We start from the raw sequence: 25,469 nt of genomic DNA, 5'->3' as shown, positions 1-25,469 counted from the left end.
TCCCATCCACAATTCATGGCATGATTAAGTTTCCAACATATAAGGGAGTCGCCACAATATGTTCAATGAGCATTATGCCTATTTTTGCAGCTGTTAACGTAAAAACCGCAGGGCAAAAACCTGTTGATGGTGCGGATGCTATGGAAATAATTAATCCCGCATATCCAGAGCAGAAAATCAAAGTATGACGCAATGTTAGCGCAGATACTAGGAAGCAAATTGTACAATTACTTGTCAAGTATATGGATGTTTTTGCCTGGTGCGAAAACGATATGACTGGTGTTCCGCGTCATATTGCGGAACACAGGCTCAATGTAAATCCAGCTCTAAAGCCTGTAGTGCAAAAGCGAAGGGGTATGGCTCCAGAACGCGTAACATGGCTGTGTGAAGAAGTCACAAAATTGGTGTGAGCTGGAATTTTGCGCGAAGTCCAATACCAATCTTGGATTGCGAATCCAGTGTTGGTGAAAAAACCCGATGGTTCCTGGAGAATGTGTATTGATTACAAAGATTTGAATAAAGCGTGCCCCAAAGATAACAATCTGCTTCCAGAAATTGATTTAAAAGTGGAATCTTTGCATGCTTTCCCATATAAATGTTTTCTAGATGCGGCAAGAGGTTATCACCAGATTCCTATGGCGCAAGAAGACGCAGATAAAACCGCATTTCATACGGGCAAGGGCATATATTGCTATATAATGATGCCATTTGGTTTAATCAATGCAGGTGCGACATATCAACGGTTGATTGATACTGCGTTTGACAAGCAAATATGGCGTAATCTTGAAGCTTATGTAGATGATTTAGTCATCAAAAGCACAACGCAAGAGCGGATCGCTAAAGATATGCGCGAAACATTTGACAAGTTGTGAGAAATAAACATGAAGCTTAACCCGCTAAAATGTAGTTTTGGCGAAACTGAAGGGAAATTTTTGGGGTATCTTGTTACAGAACAGGGTATTCAAGCTAATCCAAAAAAGATCGCGGCCATAGAAAATATGACTGCGCCAAAAATGGTTAAAGAGGTGCAAAGTTTGACAGAAAAACTAGCCGCATTAACTCGTTTCTTGTCTAAAGCCGCTGAAAGGCAGTTTCCATTTTTCAAAACCCTAAAAGGTTGTTTGAAACAAAAGAATTTTGTTTGGTCCAGTGAAGCAGATTCTGCGCTTCAAGAAATGAAAAAGTTGTTAAAAACTTTGCCTACATTAACGGCGCCAATTCATGGCGAAGTTCTTTATCTTTATATCTCTGTGGCAAACGAGGCTTTCGGATCAATTTTGATCGCAGAAAGGAACAAAATACAAAAGCCGGTGTATTTTGTTAGCAAAGCTCTTACGGGGAGTGAAATAAACTATGCGCCGATTGAAAAGTTTGTGTATGCGCTCATTTTAACAACACGAAGGCTACGAAGATATTTTCAAGGGCATCCGGTGCATGTATTAACTAATCTACCAATCAGGCAAGTCTTAACAAAACCAGAGATATCTGGTAGACTCGCATTATGGGCGGTAGAATTAGGTGCTTATCAAATATCTTACCTTCCGCGTAGCGCTGAAAAAGGACAAGTTATGGCGGATTACCTCGCTGAACTGTCTGAAGAGTTGGAGGTGATTAACGAGCGAACCGCACTATAACCTGAACACGACGAAACTTGGGATTTATTTACTGATGGTGCTTCGTGTGCAGAAGGTGCAGGTGCGGGTTTATTTTTGGCAAGTTCAAGCGGTGAGGAGCACACTTAGGCTCTGCGATTTAATTTTGACGTGACAAACAATGAGGCAGAGTATGAGGCATTGCTCGCAGGCTTAAATATTGCGCGAAAAATGAATATTGTTAAGTTGCGTGCATTTACGGATTCACAGCTAGTAGCGAATCAGTTTAGCGGATCTTTTGAAGCACATGATCCTTCTATGCAAAAGTACTTGCAGCTATTAAAGGAAACTGTAGCGCGGTTTGAGCATTTTGAACTTGCGCAGGTGCCAAGAAGTCAAAATAAGAAAGCAGATGCTTTGAGCAAATTAGCCGCTTTAACTTTTTCGCATTTTCAAAAGCAAGTATGGGTCAAAGAATTACCAAGTAAGTCGATAGAAAGTGACTTGATGGTCACATCTCTTACAGAAGAACAGCCAAACTGGATGGAGCCAATCCTAAAATATATCCGCAGTAATATCTTGCCAGAGGATAGTCGCGAAGCTCGTTCAGTGCGAGAGCGAGCGCCAATGTATATCATTCAAGATGATATCTTATATCGCAAATCATACTGCGGACCAATGATGCGATGTGTTGGCCCAATCGAGGCAGAAATGATTGTAGAAGAAGTGCATAACGGTACTTGTGCACTGCATTCAGGTTACAAAACTATCGCAGCAAAAATTATGCGGATGGGATACTTTTGGCCATCCCTATACCGCGATGTGGCGAAAATTGTTAAACGTTGTAAAAGTTGCCAAAGGCATGCTCCGCAGAACCGAATGCCGTGGCATGACATGATTCCTGTTAATTCGACGTGGCCGTTTAATAAATGGGCTATCGATATTGTAGGACCATTCCCTGCAGGGCCTGGCAATGTCAAATTCCTGATTGTCGCATTCGATTATTTTACTAAATGGGTTGAAGCTAAGGCGGTCCGCACTATTATTGGTGTGCAAGTGCGAAATTTTGTTTGGGAGTACATTGTTTGCAGGTTTGGTATTCCGCGAGAATTGGTTAGTGATAACGGTACACAAATAGCGAAAGACCCTTTTAAGACATGGTGCGCTGATTTAAATATAATACAAAAGTTTACTTCAGTGGCGTACCCGCAAGCCAATGGATTGTGCAAAGTAACCAATCGCGATATTGTCAGCAGTATTAAAAAGAGGTTATGTGAAAGGCGAACTGGTTGGGTAGATGAATTACCCAATGTATTATGGGCACATCGCACTACTTTCAAAAAGAGTACAGGCGAAACACCTTTTAGTTTGGTGTATGGTTCTGAGGCAGTAATCCCCGCAGAAATTCTGGTACCAACACATCGAATGGCTAACTTTGATGAAGAAGCAAATGATGCTGCGTTGAGCGAAAATCTCAATTTCATAGAAGAGCGGAGATTACTGGCGGCTATCAGAGAAGCGAATAATAAACATCAAATTGCTAAATATTATAATAAAAGAGTGCGTGCTTTATCCTTCGCTATAGGTGAATGGGTGCTGCGAAATAATGAAGCAAGCAGAGCAGAAAAGCCTGGTAAATTGGGTCCTAATTGGGAAGGACCTTATCAGATTGTGGCAATTAATGCGGCAGGATCATATAAGCTCGCAGATATGGAAGGGTGAACTTTACCTAATGCATGGCATGCTATTTTGTTAAAGCGATATTATGCATAGTTTTGCGGAAACTATCAGATATATATGTATAAAGTGCGAAATTGGATACAAGGCATATGGCTAATGTACTTATTAAGTGTTCTTGTTTTTAATTTTTTGGAAGTCTTGATCACACTTGACGAAATTTCAAAAATAAACACTTGTAAAAGTATGCGAAAAGCTTATATATGAAATGCGAATAGTTATGAAACGTTTTGCAGTCTGTTTCATAATGTTATAGTATTTCGCAGTGTTTAAAAATCAAAGTGATGAAATTGCACACTTTAGCATGCAAATTATTGCGAAAGGAGTGATATATCCTAAATATTTGATCTTGCCAATATTTAGATGCTTCGCAATGCTAATTAATAGCCTAAGGATCGTTTCGGCAGACTTAGAAGATTCATAACGTATACGCATATACGCATACAAATTGTTTCGCAAAAGTACGCGCTTATTATGTGCACAATAATAAGAGCTGGAAATTGCAAAGGACAAGTTTGTGTTATGAATATTGTTGATAAAAGCGCTATATAAATAAAGAGTACTCGCGAACAAATATAAAAAATAAAGTTTCATTGATAATTACGCAGAGATAGCTGCGCGCTAATTTCTACAATATTCTATTCTAGCTTAGATAAGTCATGCTCAAAGATGTCTTTTAAAGTGGCATCATCTTGTTGAATTATTGCAGTAACTTTGTCGATTGGAATATCTGCTAAGCTTGCTTGTGCAGTAGCAGCTACTTCGCGTGCATCTGCAAGTGAACATACGCGATCTCCAATGGCGGGAGGTAGTGGATCTGGTATGGTGCAATGTGGAGCAATTTCATCCAGAAACTGTACTCTCTCGCGCAGTCGTAAAGCAGCTGCATAAGTGAAAAACAGAACATTAACGGGACGTGAATTGAGAACCTTTTTTGCAAACTTCAGTAGGTGTTGTCGGAGTTGCGTGAACTCAAGCTTCGCGGAAGCTGCTGCGGCCACAGCGGTGTCTCTCTCTGCAGTAAGCCTTGAAACCTCCTCTTGCAATGAAGAGATTGTGGTTTCAAAATTCTTTTGTTTGTCAGCTGCAGTAGACACCTGTAGTTTCAATTCATCTACCGCGGTTTTGGCTGCGGTAAGCTCGTAGGAGATGTCAATACAGCGTTTCTCGCTGTTTTCAGCCTTGATCCTCTCAGCATTGTACTTTTGCTGTTCAGCTCCAAGCACATTGAAAAATTGTTCTTGCCGGCATATCATATCGTATGCCGAGTTGAAGCACATGTAGAAGTTTTGAATAAAACTGTTGTGCACATCAAGCGCAGAGAGTTTGGAGAATTCGCGGCGAAGTTTGCAGGGAATTGCTAATTTCATTTGCTGACGCTGATCCAGAGCAGCGGTAGCAGATGCATAGGTATAACCGGATAGGCCGTCAATCCGCAGTCCATAAGAATCAAGGGGAGTGTGGAGTAGCTCGGTGATTTGTGCCGCAGAATCTGGGCTAGGAAACACCGGGTTGAAGGGCGAGTCTCCTGCAAAAAATGCAAATGTTATATCAATAAATGTACATATTTCATAAAATGATATGCGCTAAACATGATTGATTCATACCAGTTTGCTGGCCTCCTTCATAATCCGTTATGACTGGATTATCGTATAAAGGAGTGCTTTGCTTGTGCTTCTTTCTCTGCGTTGATGGCGGTGCTTGAAATGGTCGTTTTGCAGAGCCTGTTTGTGATGACGGTGACTTTGTCGTCAAATCAACAAGGGGAATGGCCTGTTTCTCCTGTTTGATTTGACAACCGGAGGATGTCGCCGATTTAGCCTCCGGACTAGTTAGCAATTTGTTAATCAAGCCCTTGGGGTCCACCTTGCGATCGACTTCGTCAATCTTCATTTTTAATTAAAGTGGAGAGGTTGTGATTGAAGAATTCGTAAGGGTTAAGCGTGAAGGTATGTAATTGCGAATTGTGGTGAGGAAAGCAGATGGAGAATTAAGTGATTATGAGGCACGATATATATAGGGGAAATAAGGACGGTAATTGATTGCGTTAATTAACCGTTGTGACAACTCAAACGGTAATATTGGCTGCAATGGATAAAAACGGTAACTTTTTCCTATAACGGTAACTAGGTTAATGCGAAATTCCTCAATGCGAATATTGGCTGCGATAACTGCGAATTTTTAGAGTTTATCATGATACATTTGTTTCAGAATATGTATCATAATAAACTGGGGGGACTTGATCATATACATAGCATTGTATATGTATATTTTATTGGCTAAAGGCCAAAGGCAAAACTACGCGAATTATAATGCAAAGCTATGGAATATTCGCTGAAAGTAAGTACAACGGTTATGTTTTCGCATTAATGTAAGACCGCGGTTTAATCCGCTGAGTTTCCGCGGATAGTTAACTAACTCGCAGACCGCGGATATTCCAAATATTATAAATAGGGAGCTTGGCCTCTCATTTATAGGTTGTTGATTCTCTGCCATTTTGCCTAAGTCTTTGTAATTTCCACTTGTGATCTTGCCCAAGGGATTTTTACACCGCGCAAAGGTGAATTATGCTAATTAACAATCAAGACCGGGTCGGGGTGGTTGATCACTTGATAGTTAAAGTGAAAGACGATCATCGGGGCCCAAAATAATCATCAAACATTCCATCCTCCATTATAATCTTATTGCACTCAATCCGTAATTAAGTAACATCGCCAATTAAGGATTGATCAAGATCAATCTTACCATCCAACCAATCCTTTGCCCTACCCCGCAACAAACTAGTAGCGAGTCTCGTCTTCTTCTCAGGAGGGCATTCAATAGTACGAAAACACCCTTCGACATCCGAGATCCAAGTTGTGCTTACCAAAGGATCCGATTTTCCATCATACATCGGGGGTTTAGTCCTCATGAAGCTCTTAAGACAACGCTCCATTTCACTACTACCCCGAAATTCGGAATACTTTCTATCCATTTCTTCTCGAAACGCGCTCATTTGCTCCGCAACGACAGCCGCAACTCTAGCGTTAAACTCCAAATCGTTCGTCTCGATCCCGTTTCCCATCGCCATTCTAAGGAATGCAAAGAGATTAGATCAAGAACGTATAAAGCACACACAATACTGCCCCATCTTGCTAAACACTCATCGTACATCACTTGCTAGACACGATTTGCACCCGTAATAAGGTTTGCAAGTCCTTATTACGCATACACGCCGTATCGGCTCGTTAGTACAACAACCGTCTCGCTCGATGATATATGCAACCGCAACATAAACAAAACACAACGCAATCACATATTAATAATATCCACATATTAATATAAACGTTAGTCCTCCTACAAACAAGGCACTAACTATAACCCATTCCGACCCATAATCCTACAAGTCCCGCAACAAATTAAGCACACACAAAAGTCTAAGCCTAGGCACCTATCTCAAGTCACCTAAATCCCTTAGACCATGCTCTGATACCACTTGTAACAACCAACCCGTATTAAAACCGGCCCATAAAATTTTTTTCCTTTTAATACGCGTTAAATAATACCTTAGGTCCCATTACACAATTTCCAAAACATATTTGTTTCCAAAGTAAGTTCAATGAACTTAAACCATACTTTAATAATTTGAACTCCCCAATGCAATGGTTCATTAATTAATTCGTAAACCGGTTATAATCATTATGACCCGACTAGTTACGTTTACACAAAACCGAGCATGGTGATTTGGGACTACACTACCCAAATCCTAATCGAGTCCAAAAGCAAGATCTTCTAAAGCAACCTAGCTAAGATCTCTAATCCCCCAAACTCACCCGAGCCGCCAAGCATGCGAACCTATAAAAATGTAAACAACGAGAGGGTAAGCTAACGCTTAGTGAGTGAAAATATACTACATACATATATATGTATAAAATGGACACGCCACACAAATAAACAAATACCGCATACCGAAGAATCCATGTATAAGGCAACTACACTAAGCATACCGTACGATCTCTAAGCAACAAGCTAAAGACATCAACAAAGTATAAGTTCACCAACGACGATGTGAACAATGCCAATAAGCTACACCCGGAGGGTTAGCTACAACACAACAATACATTAATATATACAACAATATATAAACGAATAAGGTTAACCCCTTAACCCAATACCGAATACCAAAAATACCACAATGAAGATTGGCCGAACTACACGAGCCTTAGTAATCCGAAACCACACGAGATTACTATCTTCACAACATCGAGGTTGGCCAAACTACACGAGCCTTAGTAATCTGAAACCACACGAGATTACTACCTCAATAAGATGACCGAACTACACGAGTCACCATGAATTCGAACTACACGAGATTCATTTCCAATAAGATGACCGAACTACACGTGTCATCGTGAATCCGAACTACACGAGATCCACTTCTCCAATTCAAACCCACGGTCACATGATTATAAAATCCACCACATCGGGGTTATCCACATCACGACAAATCAACCCTTCGCCATTGTGGTTATAACATCCAATCACAACCACGCGTGATAATGTACACACAACGTGTACCTCGCCAAAGGTGGTAAACCAAAACGCACAACCGTGCCAATTGGACTCATACAAAAGTCCATCAAATCCACCTATATGTGAAGTGAGCTCTATAGCCGAGAATCACTTCACCTGACCCGCACCCATCCTACACATACATATGCACATAGGATATTAACACTCACCTTGTCGCCTTGATGAATGCCACCAAATAATCCGTAACTTGCCGATGGAATGTACCTATTCCATTATCACAATACAACAACATAATTAGGGAGGATTTACAAACCAACCCAATTCGACTCTTAGTGCAATTTCGACCCAAATGCACTTTTAAGCACGAACCGCGCCCAAACTACCCAACATTCACTAACGCAAGTGAAATGGTCCTAATATGCCAATTAAACCCGAAAACAAGTGTTAAACACTTATCGTTCTCAAAATCGCCCATAAACCCTAATTTGACCCATAAGAAGTCAACATTTCGCCATGAACAAGTTTTGACACCAAAACATATTTAACTCGGGTTTATACTTCAACTTAATCCATTTTAAGTTTATAAACCTTATTAAATCGACAATTGGGTCATAATCATCACCAACCCTAATTTTGACTCTAATCAAAATTAGTCAACCACATGGACCCTAAAGGCTTCCAACACCTCAATAATCACTAAATACTAGTGATTACACCCATTTGCAAGTATTACAAACTTACACTTGTTCACCAAACCCAAAACCCGCCAATAACAACAATAAACCCGAATCGTGGTGTTAATCTTTAATTAACAACTAAATGGGTTCCATCTATGAACATACAAGCTAAAAGCCTCAAATTTGAATGATGAACACGAAAATGAAATTCGGAGTTAGAGCTTACCACTAGTATCACTTTATAGCTAAGAACGAGGAGAACAAACTTGTCAACTATGCCAAAGATCAAAACCCGCTTCTTCCTTTCCAAAAATCCCTTTGAATCAATTGGGGTGTTTGAGTTTTAGAGAGGAAAATGAAAAGAAAAGGAAAAAGAAAATAAGGAAATGAAATGGGTGGATGAGATTAAGATCTCAAATCTGGGTCACACGCGAAAAGACAACAATGCCCTTGAATCTTATTTAAAATTACAAATCTGGTACCAGCTCGCCCAGAATGCCGCGCCGCGGCCTCAATCGTCGCGCCTCGACCCATAACGTATTCTGGTGGTTTTCTTAACATTCTTCCTGGAATTGAAATCAGCTGAATGCTGCACCGTAGCCCTTTCTATATTTCCGCGACCCAAGGCATGGTCTGGTGCCTTCCTTACCGTGCCTCCTGATCTTGATTTGTTTATAATGTCGCGCCGCAACCCATAGCTCCGCGCCACGACCTTTAACTTGGTCTGATCACTTTTCATATACAAGAATTTAGCGCACAAACATGTCTCAATTCCTTCATACACCTATCGTACATACGCGATACACCTGTAAATCATGTACGGGGAAAAACGGGGTGTTACAAATTTAATGGCCTCTGTTTGATTGTTGAGTGCGGAGAGAGGTGCAGATGATGAAAGGCTTTCACCACTGTTCCTGTCATGATGATGCATTGTCATATTTTAGAGCAATTCCCATGCTTTATCTGTTGTTTGATTCATTAGATTCCCTTGAGCTGCTGCATTGATCGTCGTTTGATGATTTACCGTATGACCATTGTAGAAGGTGCAGATTTGAGCTGACTTCTCCAATTGGTGTTTCGGGCATTTCTTCAGTAAGGTTTTGAATTGCTCCCATGCGGTGTACAGAGATTCATCATAATTTTGACAAAAATTAATGATGTCATTTTTAAGCTTGGTTTGCTTAGATGGAGGAAAATATTTGGTTAGGAATTTAGTAGCCATTTCCATCCATGTGGTGATGGAATCGTTCTCCAGTCCTTCAAACCACATATGCGCATGATGAGTGAGAGAATAGGGGAACAAGTATAGTCGGACTATATCTTGACCCACTCCTTGCTGCTTGTAGGAGTTTGAAAGATAGATAAACTTGTCAAGGTGAGACTTAGGATCATCGTTCGGTAATCCATGAAATTGACAGCTATTTAGGATAAGCTGCACAATGTGATGTTTTAACTCGAACGAGTGACCTTGGATCTCTGGATATCTGATTATTCCTCCTCGACCTTCAATCGAGGGTTTGGTATTTTCCGTAAGGATGACTCGTAGCGCCATTTTATTAAGCTCTCTGAGTCTTCTTTCCTTACATGCAGTAAATATAATAGATTGCGGATCAGATGTAGATAGCAACGGTCCTGGTCAGGATCGAGTGTGGGTCATACACTAGGTATGCCGTAAATTTTAGATAGGGAATCTAAAAATGATTATAGAAAGGTCCAATTTTATCTAAGTTAAGCTAGTCCTAGGGTAATTTAAAGCTAGTCCTAAAGTTAATCTAAGGCAATCTAATCTAAGCTACAATTAGTTCTATAGGTAATCTAAGGCAATCTAATCTAAACTAGGGTTAGTTATTTTTGGCGGGTTTAATTTTTGGTTCTTGCTACAGATTCCCCTGCTATTTCGACAACAAAGATCTGCACAAACTATTCAATAAACCCAGTGGTCAGGCCGACTACGGAGAGGCATGATTCTTTTGGTTCTAATATAATTGGAGACTGTTCGGAAAATCTAACAACCAGTATTGTCTGATACCAGTTGTCCCCGGCAGCGGCGCCAAAAACTAGGTTCCCTACTGATGTTGCCAAAACGGACGGTTATGTTTTAGTGTGCAGTGTCGTTGGGCCACGCACCATCGGTCGAGGTCTCCCAGCGTGGATGTACCCGTGTTTTAAATTTATAAGGTCGGGGCCAAAATCAACTACTCCTTTGGGTTTTCTAATTTTCTAAAGGATAAAACAAATACAGATAGGTAAAATTTGTATTTCAGATATGGTTAAAGATGTACATGCTATGATTTCGTTAGTTACATTGCTGAGTTGTGTAATAATGGCTCATGAATAGTTGATAACCCTTTACCCGTTATATTGGTCCTACCGCCCCTGTCAGAGGACTGGCATGTCACTGGGCATAATGTATGCGATAGGCTTGAAGATTCTAAATGGACAGCAACGCCTCTTCCCTCGAAGCCAGAGTAACACAGCTACTTGTTAACACTAGATGGCTCTTTTATTATGAGCGACCAGATAAGGTAGCGTATTAATCTATCCACTTGGCCTAAACTTTCTTAAACATAAGCTAATGTAGAGGGTATCCCTTTTCCGAGAGACATGATACGTTTCCGATGCTTTCGTTAATGATTGGTTTATAAAGATCAGTTAGGTTCTTATTTAAAAGAAATCAGCCATAAAGGAACGTCATGGCCAGACAGTAGTCTCCATGTGAACGTTCGGTTATCCTAACGATTCCATTCCTTTATGGGTTTAAACAAACAGTTCCTATTACTAAAGAATCCCTTAGACGGAGTGCAATGTCTAAGACCACGTTATGGTGCAAATGTGCAATGTACTCTTCAGCAGTGAGGTCGTTTCCATGGCCATACATAGCAGAGGTATAAATTACTACAACCGTTGTGCATCCTCGATATACGTACTATGTTTATTTGCGTAATAACTACTCTAGCATAGCCTGAGGCTGGTCTTGTACTCCTAGTATCAATCACGGTTTCCATTACGACAGAACATCTGTCTGAATCGGTAGGGTAGGTTTCCTTATTACAACCATTGTGCCTCTGACAAACGCCCTATGTATCCGGCAGAGGTGTCTTACCAAGGGGTGACACACATAGTGTACTCTGAATCGAGGTTCGCGACTTCCCAATCACAGAGCCGATAACCATGTTCTATTAGTCGGAAAAGCGATTGAGTTTAATCATAATCGGAAAGCATCTCAACATTATCTCATTACACAATTTGTATATTCAGACAGCGTAACAACTACATCGCGTCATGCACAAAATATAACTACTCGCAAATCATGGCAATAATATCATCTATCAAAGTAATAAAAGACATTATAACAAGATAGAGTCAAGATCAAATTACCAGTATATTAATCAAGTTTCGAAAGTACAAAAGTGACAACTCCGACTCTAGACAGCTTCTTAGTACAATCTTCGGTGTTCGCCTCCGGATACTTAATTTCCCGCTCAGAGGTGAGAAGGCCTCGAAAGACTATTCTCGAACTAGACTAAGCTAAATTTGAGAGTAAATTGAAGAGTGGAGAGTGGAGAGTGTGTTGAAATGGAGACAAATGAGTTTTATTGTAACCCCGTACTTTTTTACATTTTAAAAAAAAAACACAGTGGAAGTATTTAAAACATATAACATTTATATATTGCAATACAACTGGTGTTACTGTTCAAAATAGTTATACATAGTTATATTAAACATCAGAGTTCTTCAGTGTGTCACCCATAACCCAAGCACGATTATCTTCTCCCGTCCCTAGCATGCAAAACAATATAACCTGCAGGGGAGAAAATGTGGGGGATTAGCATAACGCTAAGTGAATGAAATATCCCAAAAGATATTACTATCAAGTACCAAGCCTAGCTTTTAGGGATCATGAATCTGGTCATGGGCATGTGGACATAGCTTTACATAGCTATCATATAATATAGCATTACACATCTGTAACATACAGAGCTAGGCAGTAATTCAACTAACAAAGCAGCAATAGCATCAACAAGCTATTCACTAAAGGAACCAAAGGCACTACACTAACATAGCCTTACATAGATATACAATAAGGGTATCAATAGCTCTACATAGCTATTCACTAAGTATCAATAGCTTTACACAACTATTCACTCTCATAGAACTAATGGCTATACATAGCACTAACGCCTATAATTAAAAGAGGATCGTTGACCCTTCCAGGTCTACAACTGCTAGCTGATCAAGCTAGAGCTGTACCGATAGCCCTCGTTATTGTCACACCATATACCTCTCCTGCTATTTACATACGTCAATTGCAATATACTGCCATTACAATAACCAGTGAGCCCAACCCTTCTATACACGATTGACCTCTTCTGTCCTTTCTATACATGGACAGTTCTCACATATGCACATAAACCACCTACAACATCACAGTAGGTAACATCACTAATAAATACAGGGCACCCAAATCAGGCATGCTATATATTCAATCTAATTGGGCAACCTGATAACAGCAGTATCACCTACTACTTATAATTACAATGATAATCAACATGCATACATAGATTATCATAATCTTTACTAGCATAATAGTGGATAGTAACTACACTTATTACTAAATATCAATATCCATAAGGATAGTCCCACTCACCGATTACCAGCAAGAATTCAGTGGTCTAATGTTACTGAGTCTTCTCCGTTCCTTTATCACCTGAGAACATCATATCTCGAGTTAGTATATATTAAATCAATAATATCATCAAATCATACTCTAAACAACATCATATAGCTCTACATTCATTATTTGACAAGGCTACATAAGTGTCCATGCGAAAATAACCCTTATACGCGTGTAAAACGAAGCATACAAGCTATAATAGCCTTTTGACCCAAAATAAAGTCTGATTTATTACTTTAAGGCCTTACCATTAGAAAGACTTCATTACGTTTCCAACGATATTTGATTCATCAAAAACGGAGTTACGGTTTAAAAGTTACGACCAAAACAAGTTTCTCAAAAAGCTGATAGACTGCAACCACACGGGAGCACCTGTAACCGTAGAGATGCCTCTGTATCCGTACGGTTGCACCTAAAACCGTACGGTTGCACCCAAAATGACCCGGATACACCCTGTATCCATACAGACGCATCCTGTAACCGTACGAGAGTTGTTCATCAGTACCATGTCGCTGTTTTCGTGATTTTAAGCCCCAAATCTCGTTTTTGCATCGTTTTGAAACTACAAATCACTTAGAAAACACGTAGAGATCATAAGAAAACAATTTCTAACTTCTATGTGTGTTTATAACACTTCAAAATACCAATTTGATTTCAAAACTCATTTCTATAAAAATTGAACAAAATCATCAAATTCAATTGAATTTGGACATGAAATCGTTTGTAAAATACCTTGTTTAAGCTACTGAAATCACAAGGAATGATTTCACAACTTCAATTTAACAAAAAAAAAAAAGAATCAGAGATTAGGGTTTGTAGGATTTGAGAGCTTTTGTGTATGTGTTCTGAGTTTCCAAAAATGGAAACAAGGAAAGAGCAGGGGTTTTAACCCAACAAGGGTTTCTTCATTTTGAAGAATCCTATTCCGTGTGTCACACGGGTATTTTCCAGTTTTCAAAAATACGAAACACCTCATTAAGTGGTCCAAACGAGGTCCAATTTAAATAAACAAACCTGTTCCGTGACCCTTGTCATGGACAGATCTCAACTATATAATTAAATAATTATAAACACATAATTATTAAAAATCAATAATATTAACACACACAGGGTAAAATGGTCATTTAAGCCAAGCCCGAACTAAGGATGTTACAAATCTACCCCCTTAAAAAGATTCCGTCCTCGGAATCTGGACAATCACGATCATATAAGTCACTGGTTCTCATTACAACCCGTGTTTCAAACTCAAGTTTGCATCCAAACGATAGTACCCTTTTTATTCCAGCTAACGTACTCGGTTGACTTATCATCTACAAATTTTAAATCAACAAATTTCACAGACTCAAATACTAAGATCACCAGTCAATCCCAAGTCTTTGTCATTCGAAACCATCACTATTTCCGACAAAATGCACAGGATAGCAAATTATCATGAGAAAACACCATCCAGACAATGACATTTACTCCGAAAGTCATTTAACTAACCATTACCATACATAATTTCCGAGTTCAACTCATTAATCAAGATCCCATTCATGACACTGTAACACTGGATATCATCAAATCCTCCAGATCGTTATCAGGTTTAACTTTTATACAGTTAAATTCCCTCAAATTTCTAAGCAATGACAACTGAATTTGATTTATTTCACTACAATCTGTAATTATGTCCACAAAATACATCTTTAACTCATCAATATTATTCAGGTTAGTTGTTTCATGCTCACTAACTCATTATTTAACAAACATTCCACCGTCCATGTACAATTCGAGTCATCTATATTTCCTTCAGCTTCCCAGAATTTCTGTATGACTTACCCCAATATACTTCTGTTAGCCAGACACATGTATATTATTCTAAATCATACCTTCATTCTGAATCACTCGATAAGAGAAATCCTATATGATTACAACACTTGCTACGACGTACAATTTTCTATTAAGCATTAGTAATAGAAAATTTTATTTTATCAGTGGTCAACAAGTTTCGTAAGTCATGTGTCATCAACCATCAAAATTATTCATACTTGGTTATCTAACTAAACCCAATCAAGTCATCAATTACAACATATCACCGTAGTCCAAATTCAGTTTACGAAGGTCACCCCATTTGCAACCAATAATAGTCCATGTATTATTAATCCAATTCCCAAAGTTATAACTGTCAAATGAAGATGTCATACAACTATCCAAGCATAGGAATTTATCAACTCATATCATCCCATCCTAGTAATATACTGGTCATAATTCCAAACATTGTCTAACACTCGGTTTTATCTTCCAGTCATAACACATACCCGGTATCAATCCTTACTAAGGTCAAGAGTTTAGGGAACACTACCCACACTTACTTTCTAAGGTCACCACAAACTCAAACGAGTCCAATGAAGGAAAATAATTACTTAAGGCTTCACTACAGATTTTTAGGGAACTAATCCAAATCAAGTATAGTATTACAGTAGGGCTAGCATCATATATAACATGCAATTCACATACGCATAGCAACCGTATATAGTATTCGAGTCCATTATCATTAAACAATGGAAATATTACTCTATTACAATTCTTATGATGCCACTATATGTGTCCCGTCTGTTCAAAGAAAGGAAACACAATTCGCATAAGCCCTATGCAGTCTTATCAAATCATGCATATCACTATAACAAGTCAAATACAATTGACAAGTTTCATACGATAACTAACAAGTCACAAAAAGCATGGCAAATCCATATCATGAATCACATTTGACAAATATCCGAAAGCATGGCAGTCTATAGTCCAGAGAATTCATGATAATTAATCAAAGGGATTAATATTACAGTAATATCAATAGCAGCTCTAAGCACAGCTGATGTAACTAGAGCCATCAAATAAATTTTACTCCCTCCGTCCCAGATTAATTGTCCAGTATTTCTTTTCGGGCTGTCCCAAATTAATTGTCCACTTCCAAAAATGGAAAGTAAATTTAATGAAGTTTACAATATTGTCCCTAATGAATTAATTATATTACAAAAGTTAGAGGGTTTTCTAATTAATTGATTGAGGGTAAAACTGTAAAGTTGGGAAAAAGTACAGAAAAAGTACAATGTGATATTGATATATCTTAAACTGTGTGTTTTTTTGTCCGTGGATAATTAATCTGGGACGGAGGGAGTTGTTTAAAAGCTCAATGTAATACCCCGTCAAAATGTGGCATTGACGTACTGTATTACCAGAGGTCAAAGTCTGATCGATGCAAGCTATATGCAACGTTTTAAAAGCAATAGTGATATTTTATTCATAAATCAAGTGTTTACAATACTTAAAGTTAAAAACCAACAAAGTACTAATCAAAAACCAAATGTATATAAAATGAAAGACAAGATGCAACTATCATAGTTTAAACAATCTTCAATCCAAATGCATGACCTCTACTGCCTTACTAGCTACAGCGGAAGCATTCCCTAATGACCTGAGAATAAACATGTAAAAAGGACAACACAATGGTTGAGTGAATCATAGGTTTAGGTAGTATAAAGTGTAGACCAGAAGATTTGTTTGCATGCTCGCAAGCATCATTAAAAATATAAAAAGATTCTATACGTTTGAGCACTCGGTAACTAAGCTTTAACGCATGTTTAAAGTACCCCTGTTTTTAAATACACTTAACCAATGTGTACTTACTCAAATAGTATATGCCCGTTTTGTACTAGCGTGACTAGCCTGGACGGGGATGTCAAGCCCTATGGATGCTAGCGCGACTAGCCCGGACAGGGATTTTCGGTTATAACTCATCATAGAATATAATTTTAGAACTTATGTCTACGTTGTAAAACAGAAAAAGATATGTATTCTCACCCCAAAAACATTTTATAAAACAGTTAAAAAGTTGGGACTATGACTCACCTTATGAGCACAGTAAACAGTGTGATAGCAAATAGCAACGGTGGTCTAAAGTTCTCAACCTATCATCATTAGGTTTAAGTTAGTTGGATCATCATGGTCATCATCATCATTATAGTTATGTGTTTGATATATATGTTTATACATATTACCGGTGTTCCTTTTAAGAGTTTTCAATGTTAACTATTCTCACAGTTTAGATGTTGCGTAACTCAAATGACCCTCGTTGCCATCAAGTAAGTGAATGGACAGCCAGATGTAACCGGGAGCCAGGACTCTTGATCCGACTTTAACTCATGATATTCGAGATCCACAACCATATCCCAAACTGGCAACTTAGACACCATCCATGACCGTAAGTAGCGGTGAATCTCGTGAAAGTCGTACGTTATCCGTTTGTGATTATAGTTCCATATTGTATATTATATGCTCGTATAATACACGTGTCTTTTGTGTAACTTTCAAAAGTGTGTATAGGAATACAACACACGTATTATGTTTTACTTTTATATTATTATATGTTTTTATTTATATATGTATTCTTATTATGATACTAATTTATATCACTTGTATGTTAATAATAATATACATGTATATAAGTATATTCTCTTAGCGCATTAATAAATTAATATGTTATATTCTATAAATATATTAATACTAAAAATAATAGTTTTATCTGACTTCAATTCCTAGTCGACCGATTAAGTTCTATAACTCAATATCAATATCGGTATGTTTAAACTTTCATACTAAAAATTTTAGTACTTACATTACGTTCTACATTCACATAAATTTATATCCTTTTCAAGTATCAATATATAGTCATGATCTTTACTTTATTTATTTATTTAGTTATTTTATATATATAACTATAGATGAATAGATGGATTTAAAACTATTATTAGCTAGTCACTATACATCATACATATATACTCCGTAAAACATTAAACGAGATCAAGGTATAAGACTTCACGTGTAATTTCATATCAATCTTGGCTTTGTTATAATTCAGTAGGCTTATAACTACCTTTAGTGGCCTGGTTCTTGACTATAGACTAATAAGTATATAGAGAGAATATGAGAGAAGTATGTGTTTTATATATGTTTGAAGTGTGTGAATTATGAACTCATAACATGTAGTGACCCGAACTTTTCCATGTTTATATATATTAATTGAGATTGATATTTACATGATTAAATGTTTCCAACATGTTAAGCAATCAAACTTGGTAAGACTTGATTAATTGAAATATGTTTCATATAGACAATTGACCACCCAAGTTGATCGGTGATTCACGAACGTTAAAACTTGTAAAAACTATATGATGACATATATATGGATATATATATATAGTTAACATGATACTATGATAAGAAAACATATCATAAAGTATATTAACAATGAACTACATATGTAAAAACAAGACTACTAACTTAATGATTTTTAAACGAGACATATATGTAACGATTATCGTTGTAAAGACATTTAATGTATATATATCATATTAAGAGATATTCATACATGATAATATCATGATAATATAATAATTTAAAATCTCATTTGATATTATAAACATTGGGTTAACAACATTTAACAAGATCGTTAACCTAAAGGTTTCAAAACAACACTTACATGTAACGACTAACGATGACTTAACGACTCAGTTAAAATGTATATACATGTAGTGTTTTAATATGTATTTATACACTTTTGAAAGACTTCAATACACTTATCAAAATACTTCTACTTAACAAAAATGCTTACAATTACATCCTCGTTCAGTTTCATCAACAATTCTACTCGTATGCACCCGTATTCGTACTCGTACAATACACAGCTTTTAGATGTATGTACTATTGGTATATACACTCCAATGATCAGCTCTTAGCAGCCCATGTGAGTCACCTAACACATGTGGGAACCATCATTTGGCAACTAGCATGAAATATCTCATAAAATTACAAAAATATGAGTAATCATTCATGACTTATTTACATGAAAACAAAATTACATATCCTTTATATCTAATCCATACACCAACGACCAAAAACACCTACAAACACTTTCATTCTTCAATTTTCTTCATCTAATTGATCTCTCTCAAGTTCTATCTTCAAGTTCTAAGTGTTCTTCATAAATTCCAAAAGTTCTAGTTTCATAAAATCAAGAATACTTTCAAGTTTGCTAGCTCACTTCCAATCTTGTAAGGTGATCATCCAACCTCAAGAAATCTTTGTTTCTTACAGTAGGTTATCATTCTAATACAAGGTAATAATCATATTCAAACTTTGGTTCAATTTCTATAACTATAACAATCTTATTTCAAGTGATGATCTTACTTGAACTTGTTTTCGTGTCATGATTCTGCTTCAAGAACTTCGAGCCATCCAAGGATCCATTGAAGCTAGATCCATTTTTCTCTTTTCCAGTAGGTTTATCCAAGGAAATTAAGGTAGTAATGATGTTCATAACATCATTTGATTCATACATATAAAGCTATCTTATTCGAAGGTTTAAACTTGTAATCACTAGAACATAGTTTAGTTAATTCTAAACTTGTTCGCAAACAAAAGTTAATCCTTCTAACTTGACTTTTAAAATCAACTAAACACATGTTCTATATCTATATGATATGCTAACTTAATGATTTAAAACCTGGAAACACGAAAAACACCGTAAAACCGGATTTACGCCGTCGTAGTAACACCGCGGGCTGTTTTGGGTTAGTTAATTAAAAACTATGATAAACTTTGATTTAAAAGTTGTTATTCTGAGAAAATGATTTTTATTATGAACATGAAACTATATCCAAAAATTATGGTTAAACTCAAAGTGGAAGTATGTTTTCTAAAATGGTCATCTAGACGTCGTTCTTTCGACTGAAATGACTACCTTTACAAAAACGACTTGTAACTTATTTTTCCGACTATAAACCTATACTTTTTCTGTTTAGATTCATAAAATAGAGTTCAATATGAAACCATAGCAATTTGATTCACTCAAAACGGATTTAAAATGAAGAAGTTATGGGTAAAACAAGATTGGATAATTTTTCTCATTTTAGCTACGTGAAAATTGGTAACAAATCTATTCCAACCATAACTTAATCAACTTGTATTGTATATTATGTAATCTTGAGATACCATAGACACGTATACAATGTTTTGACCTATCATGTCGACACATCTATATATATTTCGGAACAACCATAGACACTCTATATGTGAATGTTGGAGTTAGCTATACAGGGTTGAGGTTGATTCCAAAATATATATAGTTTGAGTTGTGATCAATACTGAGATACGTATACACTGGGTCGTGGATTGATTCAAGATAATATTTATCGATTTATTTCTGTACATCTAACTGTGGACAACTAGTTATAGGTTACTAACGAGGACAGCTGACTTAATAAACTTAAAACATCAAAATATATTAAAAGTGTTGTAAATATATTTTGAACATACTTTAATATATATGTATATATTGTTATAGGTTCGTGAATCAACAGTGGCCAAGTCTTACTTCCCGACGAAGTAAAAATCTGTGAAAGTGAGTTATAGTCCCACTTTTAAAATCTAATATTTTTGGGATGAGAATACATGCAGGTTTTATAAATGATTTACAAAATAGACACAAGTACGTGAAACTACATTCTATGGTTGAATTATCGAAATCGAATATGCCCCTTTTTATTAAGTCTGGTAATCTAAGAATTAGGGAACAGACACCCTAATTGACGCGAATCCTAAAGATAGATCTATTGGGCCTAACAAACCCCATCCAAAGTACCGGATGCTTTAGTACTTCGAAATTTATATCATATCCGAAGGGTGTCCCGGAATGATGGGGATATTCTTATATATGCATCTTGTTATTGTCGGTTACCAGGTGTTCACCATATGAATGATTTTTATCTCTATGTATGGGATGTGTATTGAAATATGAAATCTTGTGGTCTATTGTTACGATTTGATATATATAGGTTAAACCTATAACTCACCAACATTTTTGTTGACGTTTAAAGCATGTTTATTCTCAGGTGAATATTAAGAGCTTCCGCTGTTGCATACTAAAATAAGGACAAGATTTGGAGTCCATGTTTGTATGATATTGTGTAAAAACTGCATTCAAGAAACTGATTTCGATGTAACATATTTGTATTGTAAACCATTATGTAATGGTCGTGTGTAAACAGGATATTTTAGATTATCATTATTTGATAATCTACGTAAAGCTTTTTAAACCTTTATTTATGAAATAAAGGTTATGGTTTGTTTTAAAAATGAATGCAGTCTTTGAAAAACATCTCATATAGAGGTCAAAACCTCGCAACGAAATCAATTAATATGGAACGTTTTTAATCAATAAGAACGGGACATTTCAGTTGGTATCCGAGCGTTGGTCTTAGAGAACCAGAAAATTTGCATTAGTGTGTCTTATCGAGTTTGTTAGGATGCATTAGTGAGTCTGGACTTCGACCGTGTTTTCTTTAAAAATGATTGCTTAACATTTTTGTTGGAAACTATATATTTTTAACATATGAATATTATGTGATATATTAATCTCTTAACGTGTTTGATATTATGTGATAGATGTCTACCTCTAGAACAAGTCCCATTGACTCACCTAATAATAATGAAGAGTCAAATGTAAATTGGAATGATTTGTGGACTGATTCACAAGTTCCCGAAGAGGAACCGGAAGAAGAGTCGGAACCGGAAGAAGAATCGGAACCGGAAGAAGAATCGGAACCGGATGAAGAAATAGAACCGGTGGGGGAAATAATAAAACGGTTAAGTAAAAGAAAATCCTCAACCAACCGACCAAAGTTAATTATGGTCAATGGTGTTTCCGCCAAGGAAGCAAAATATTGGGAGGATTACCAATTCTCCGATGAATCGGATTCCGACGAGAATTCCGATGATGTTATAGAAATTACCCCAACTGAATTTAAAAAGGCAAAAGAAAATAATAAGGGAAAGGGCATAAAAATAGAGAAATCTAATTCCAACCCCGATGAACTTTATATGTATCGTCAACCCCCGAAGTCCTTAAGTTGTAACAATGACCCGGGAACCTCTAAACCACCAGGTTTTTCTAAACCAATGTGGACAACGACGGCTCGTATTAGGGGAACATCATATATCCCTAGAAACTTGGCAAAACGAACCAAAACCGAAGAAGAAGAAACGAGCGAGTTGGAATAAGATAGTTGTATTCGTGTGGTGTAATATATGTAATATAGTGTTCTTATGCTTTATGATATATGTAAAAATTGCTTGTATTAATAAGTATTTTTTTATGAATCTAACTCTTGTCTATTTTACAGTTTAAAAACACAAAATGGATAGACAACCCAATATTTTAAGAGACCTACCCGGAGACATGATTGATGAAATCTTGTCTAGAGTCGGCCAGAATTCTTCGGCACAACTATTTAAGGCGAGATCAGTTTGTAAGACATTCGAAGAACGTTCCAAGAATGTCTTGGTTTATAAGAGACTTTCGTTTGAAAGATGGGGGATATCACATTGGGAAACCCATAAGTTACGATGTGTTTACTTTGACGCATATATTGCGGGGAACCCAAATGCTATTTTACGCAACGGGTTAAGAAATTATTTTGACTCAATATATTCGAATATTGGACTTCGTGATTTAGAAAAAGCGGCTAACATGCAACATAAAGAAGCATGTTATGCTTACGGATTAGTAATGTTCGCTTCTCACCAAAGTGAGAACAAGAACATCGGGATACAACTATTAAACAAAACGTTTCCACAAGTGACGGAGTCGGTAATTGGGGTAAGAAATGAGGTTTTTAGATTATTACGGGACTGTTGGACATTACGTAACCCTCGTCCCTTTGATGACGTTACAACACGCTGTCTTATCAACGGCCATAACGGTTATGTTGCACAAGACCAAGGATGGGAAGTAGTCCTAGTAAAACCAGAATGCATGACTTATTTCTGGACGTATGAATTACGTGTCTTTATTGCCTTTGCTGAACGACTTGTGTACTAGCTAGAATTGTCTTCACAACTATCTTGTATCAAAGTTATTGTGTGCTATATTTCATGCTTTATGTAAAATAAGCGGTATTGTAAGTTTGTAAAATATTGTATAAAAGTTTGAACGCGAAATATTATTATAATCAGTTTTTCATATAGAATTGTAGTAGTTGAATTGTATATTAGCTACTAAGTATGAACTTAACGGGTAGGTACTACCCGAATTTAAACTTATAAAACGCTAATATGAAGAAAAAGCTTTTATAAATGAGTTCATATTATGCTACGAAATACTATTAACTACTCTTAATATTCTGTATGATTAACTTGTTCCATTTAACTATTTTGAAGGAAATGGCACCGACTACTCGACACACCGTGAATATGAATGAAGAGGAATTCCGTACTTTTCTAGCTTCAAACATAGCCGCAGTACAGGCTGCGCTACATACCAACAATAACCTTGGATCTAGCAGTACAGGAAATCGTGTAGGATGCACCTACAAAGAATTCACTGCCTGCAAACCTTTGGAATTTGATGGAACCGAAGGACCGATCGGATTGAAACGGTGGACCGAGAAGGTTGAATCGGTGTTTGCCATAAGTAAGTGTACTGAAGAGGACAAAGTGAAGTACGCTACGCATACCTTCACAGGTTCTGCGTTAACATGGTGGAATACCTATCTAGAGCAAGTGGGACAAGATGATGCGTACGCACTACCATGGTCAGCATTCAAGCACTTGATGAACGAGAAGTACCGTCCCAGAACCGAGGTCAATAAGCTCAAGACAGAACTTAGAGGGTTACGAACCCAAGGATTTGATATTACCACGTACGAAAGACGATTCACAGAATTGTGCCTATTGTGTCCGGGAGCATTCGAAGATGAGGAAGAGAAGATCGACGCGTTTGTGAAAGGATTACCGGAAAGAATCCAAGAAGATATAAGTTCACACGAGCCCGCCTCCATACAACAGGCATGTAGAATGGCTCACAAACTAGTGAACCAGATTGAAGAAAGAATTAAAGAACAGACTGCTGAAGAGGCCAATGTGAAGCAAGTCAAAAGAAAGTGGGAGGAAAACGGTGATAAGAATCACCAATACAACAACAACAGCAATTACAACAATAATCGCAACAATTATCCCAACAATCGCAACATCAATCGCAACTACAACAAACGGCCCAACAACAACAACAACAACAACAACAACAACAACAACAGCAACTACAACAATCATCCCAACAACAATAATAACCGCAACAACAACAACAATCAGAAGCAGCTATGCCAAAGGTGTGAAAAGAATCACTCGGGGTTCTGCACCAAATTTTGCAACAAGTGTAAAAGAAATGGTCATAGCGCGGCGAAGTGTGAGGTCTACGGACCAGGGGTTAATAGAACGAAAGGAACAAATGGTGTCGGAACGAGTAATGGCGGAGCAAGTAGTGTCGGAGCAAGTTATGCCAATGTAATTTGTTATAAATGTGGAAAACCAGGCCACATTATTAGAAATTGCCCGAACCAGGAGAACACGAATGGACAAGGCCGTGGAAGAGTTTTCAATATTAATGCGGTAGAGGCACAGGAAGACCCGGAGCTTGTTACGGGTACGTTTCTTATTGACAATAAATCTGCTTACGTTTTATTTGATTCGGGTGCGGATAGAAGCTATATGAGTAGAGATTTTTGTGCTAAATTAAGTTGTCCATTGACGCCTTTGGATAGTAAATTTTTACTCGAATTAGCAAATGGTAAATTAATTTCAGCAGATAATATATGTCGGAATCGAGAAATTAAACTGGTTAGCGAAACATTTAAGATTGATTTGATACCAGTAGAGTTAGGGAGTTTTGATGTGATAATCGGTATGGACTGGTTGAAAGAAGTGAAAGCGGAGATCGTTTGTTACAAAAATGCAATTCGCATTATACGAGAAAAAGGAAAACCCTTAATGGTGTACGGAGAAAAGGGCAACACGAAGCTACATCTTATTAGTAATTTGAAGGCACAAAAACTAATAAGAAAAGGTTGCTATGCTGTTCTAGCACACGTCGAGAAAGTACAAACTGAAGAAAAGAGCATCAATGATGTTCCCATTGCAAAAGAATTTCCCGATGTATTTCCGAAAGAATTACCGGGATTACTCCCACATCGATCCGTTGAATTTCAAATAGATCTTGTACCAGGAGCTGTACCAATAGCTCGTGCTCCTTACAGACTCGCACCCAGCGAGATGAAAGAACTGCAAAGCCAATTACAAGAACTTTTAGAGCGTGGTTTCATTCGACCAAGCACATCACCGTGGGGAGCTCCTGTTTTGTTTGTCAAGAAGAAAGATGGTACATTCAGGTTGTGTATCGACTACCGAGAG

The 25,469-nt window shown here is 37.3% G+C and overlaps 1 protein-coding gene across 1 annotated transcript; it reads left to right on the top strand.

Moving 5' to 3' along the window:
- The first annotated feature begins 1,013 nt into the window (after positions 1-1,013).
- LOC139841674 (uncharacterized) lies at positions 1,014-3,943 on the top strand. The gene is made up of 4 exons (XM_071831878.1): positions 1,014-1,310; positions 1,863-2,318; positions 2,466-2,840; positions 3,938-3,943. The coding sequence occupies exons 1-4, from the start codon at positions 1,014-1,016 to the stop codon at positions 3,941-3,943; spliced, it is 1,134 nt and encodes a 377-aa protein (XP_071687979.1).
- Positions 3,944-25,469: the final 21,526 nt, after the last annotated feature.

Source organism: Rutidosis leptorrhynchoides, chromosome 4, assembly GCF_046630445.1.
Source record: "Rutidosis leptorrhynchoides isolate AG116_Rl617_1_P2 chromosome 4, CSIRO_AGI_Rlap_v1, whole genome shotgun sequence".
Classification (NCBI taxonomy): Eukaryota; Viridiplantae; Streptophyta; class Magnoliopsida; order Asterales; family Asteraceae; genus Rutidosis; species Rutidosis leptorrhynchoides.
The sequence above is the reverse complement of the archived record's forward strand: the minus strand, read 5'-3'. Positions and strand labels throughout refer to the sequence as shown.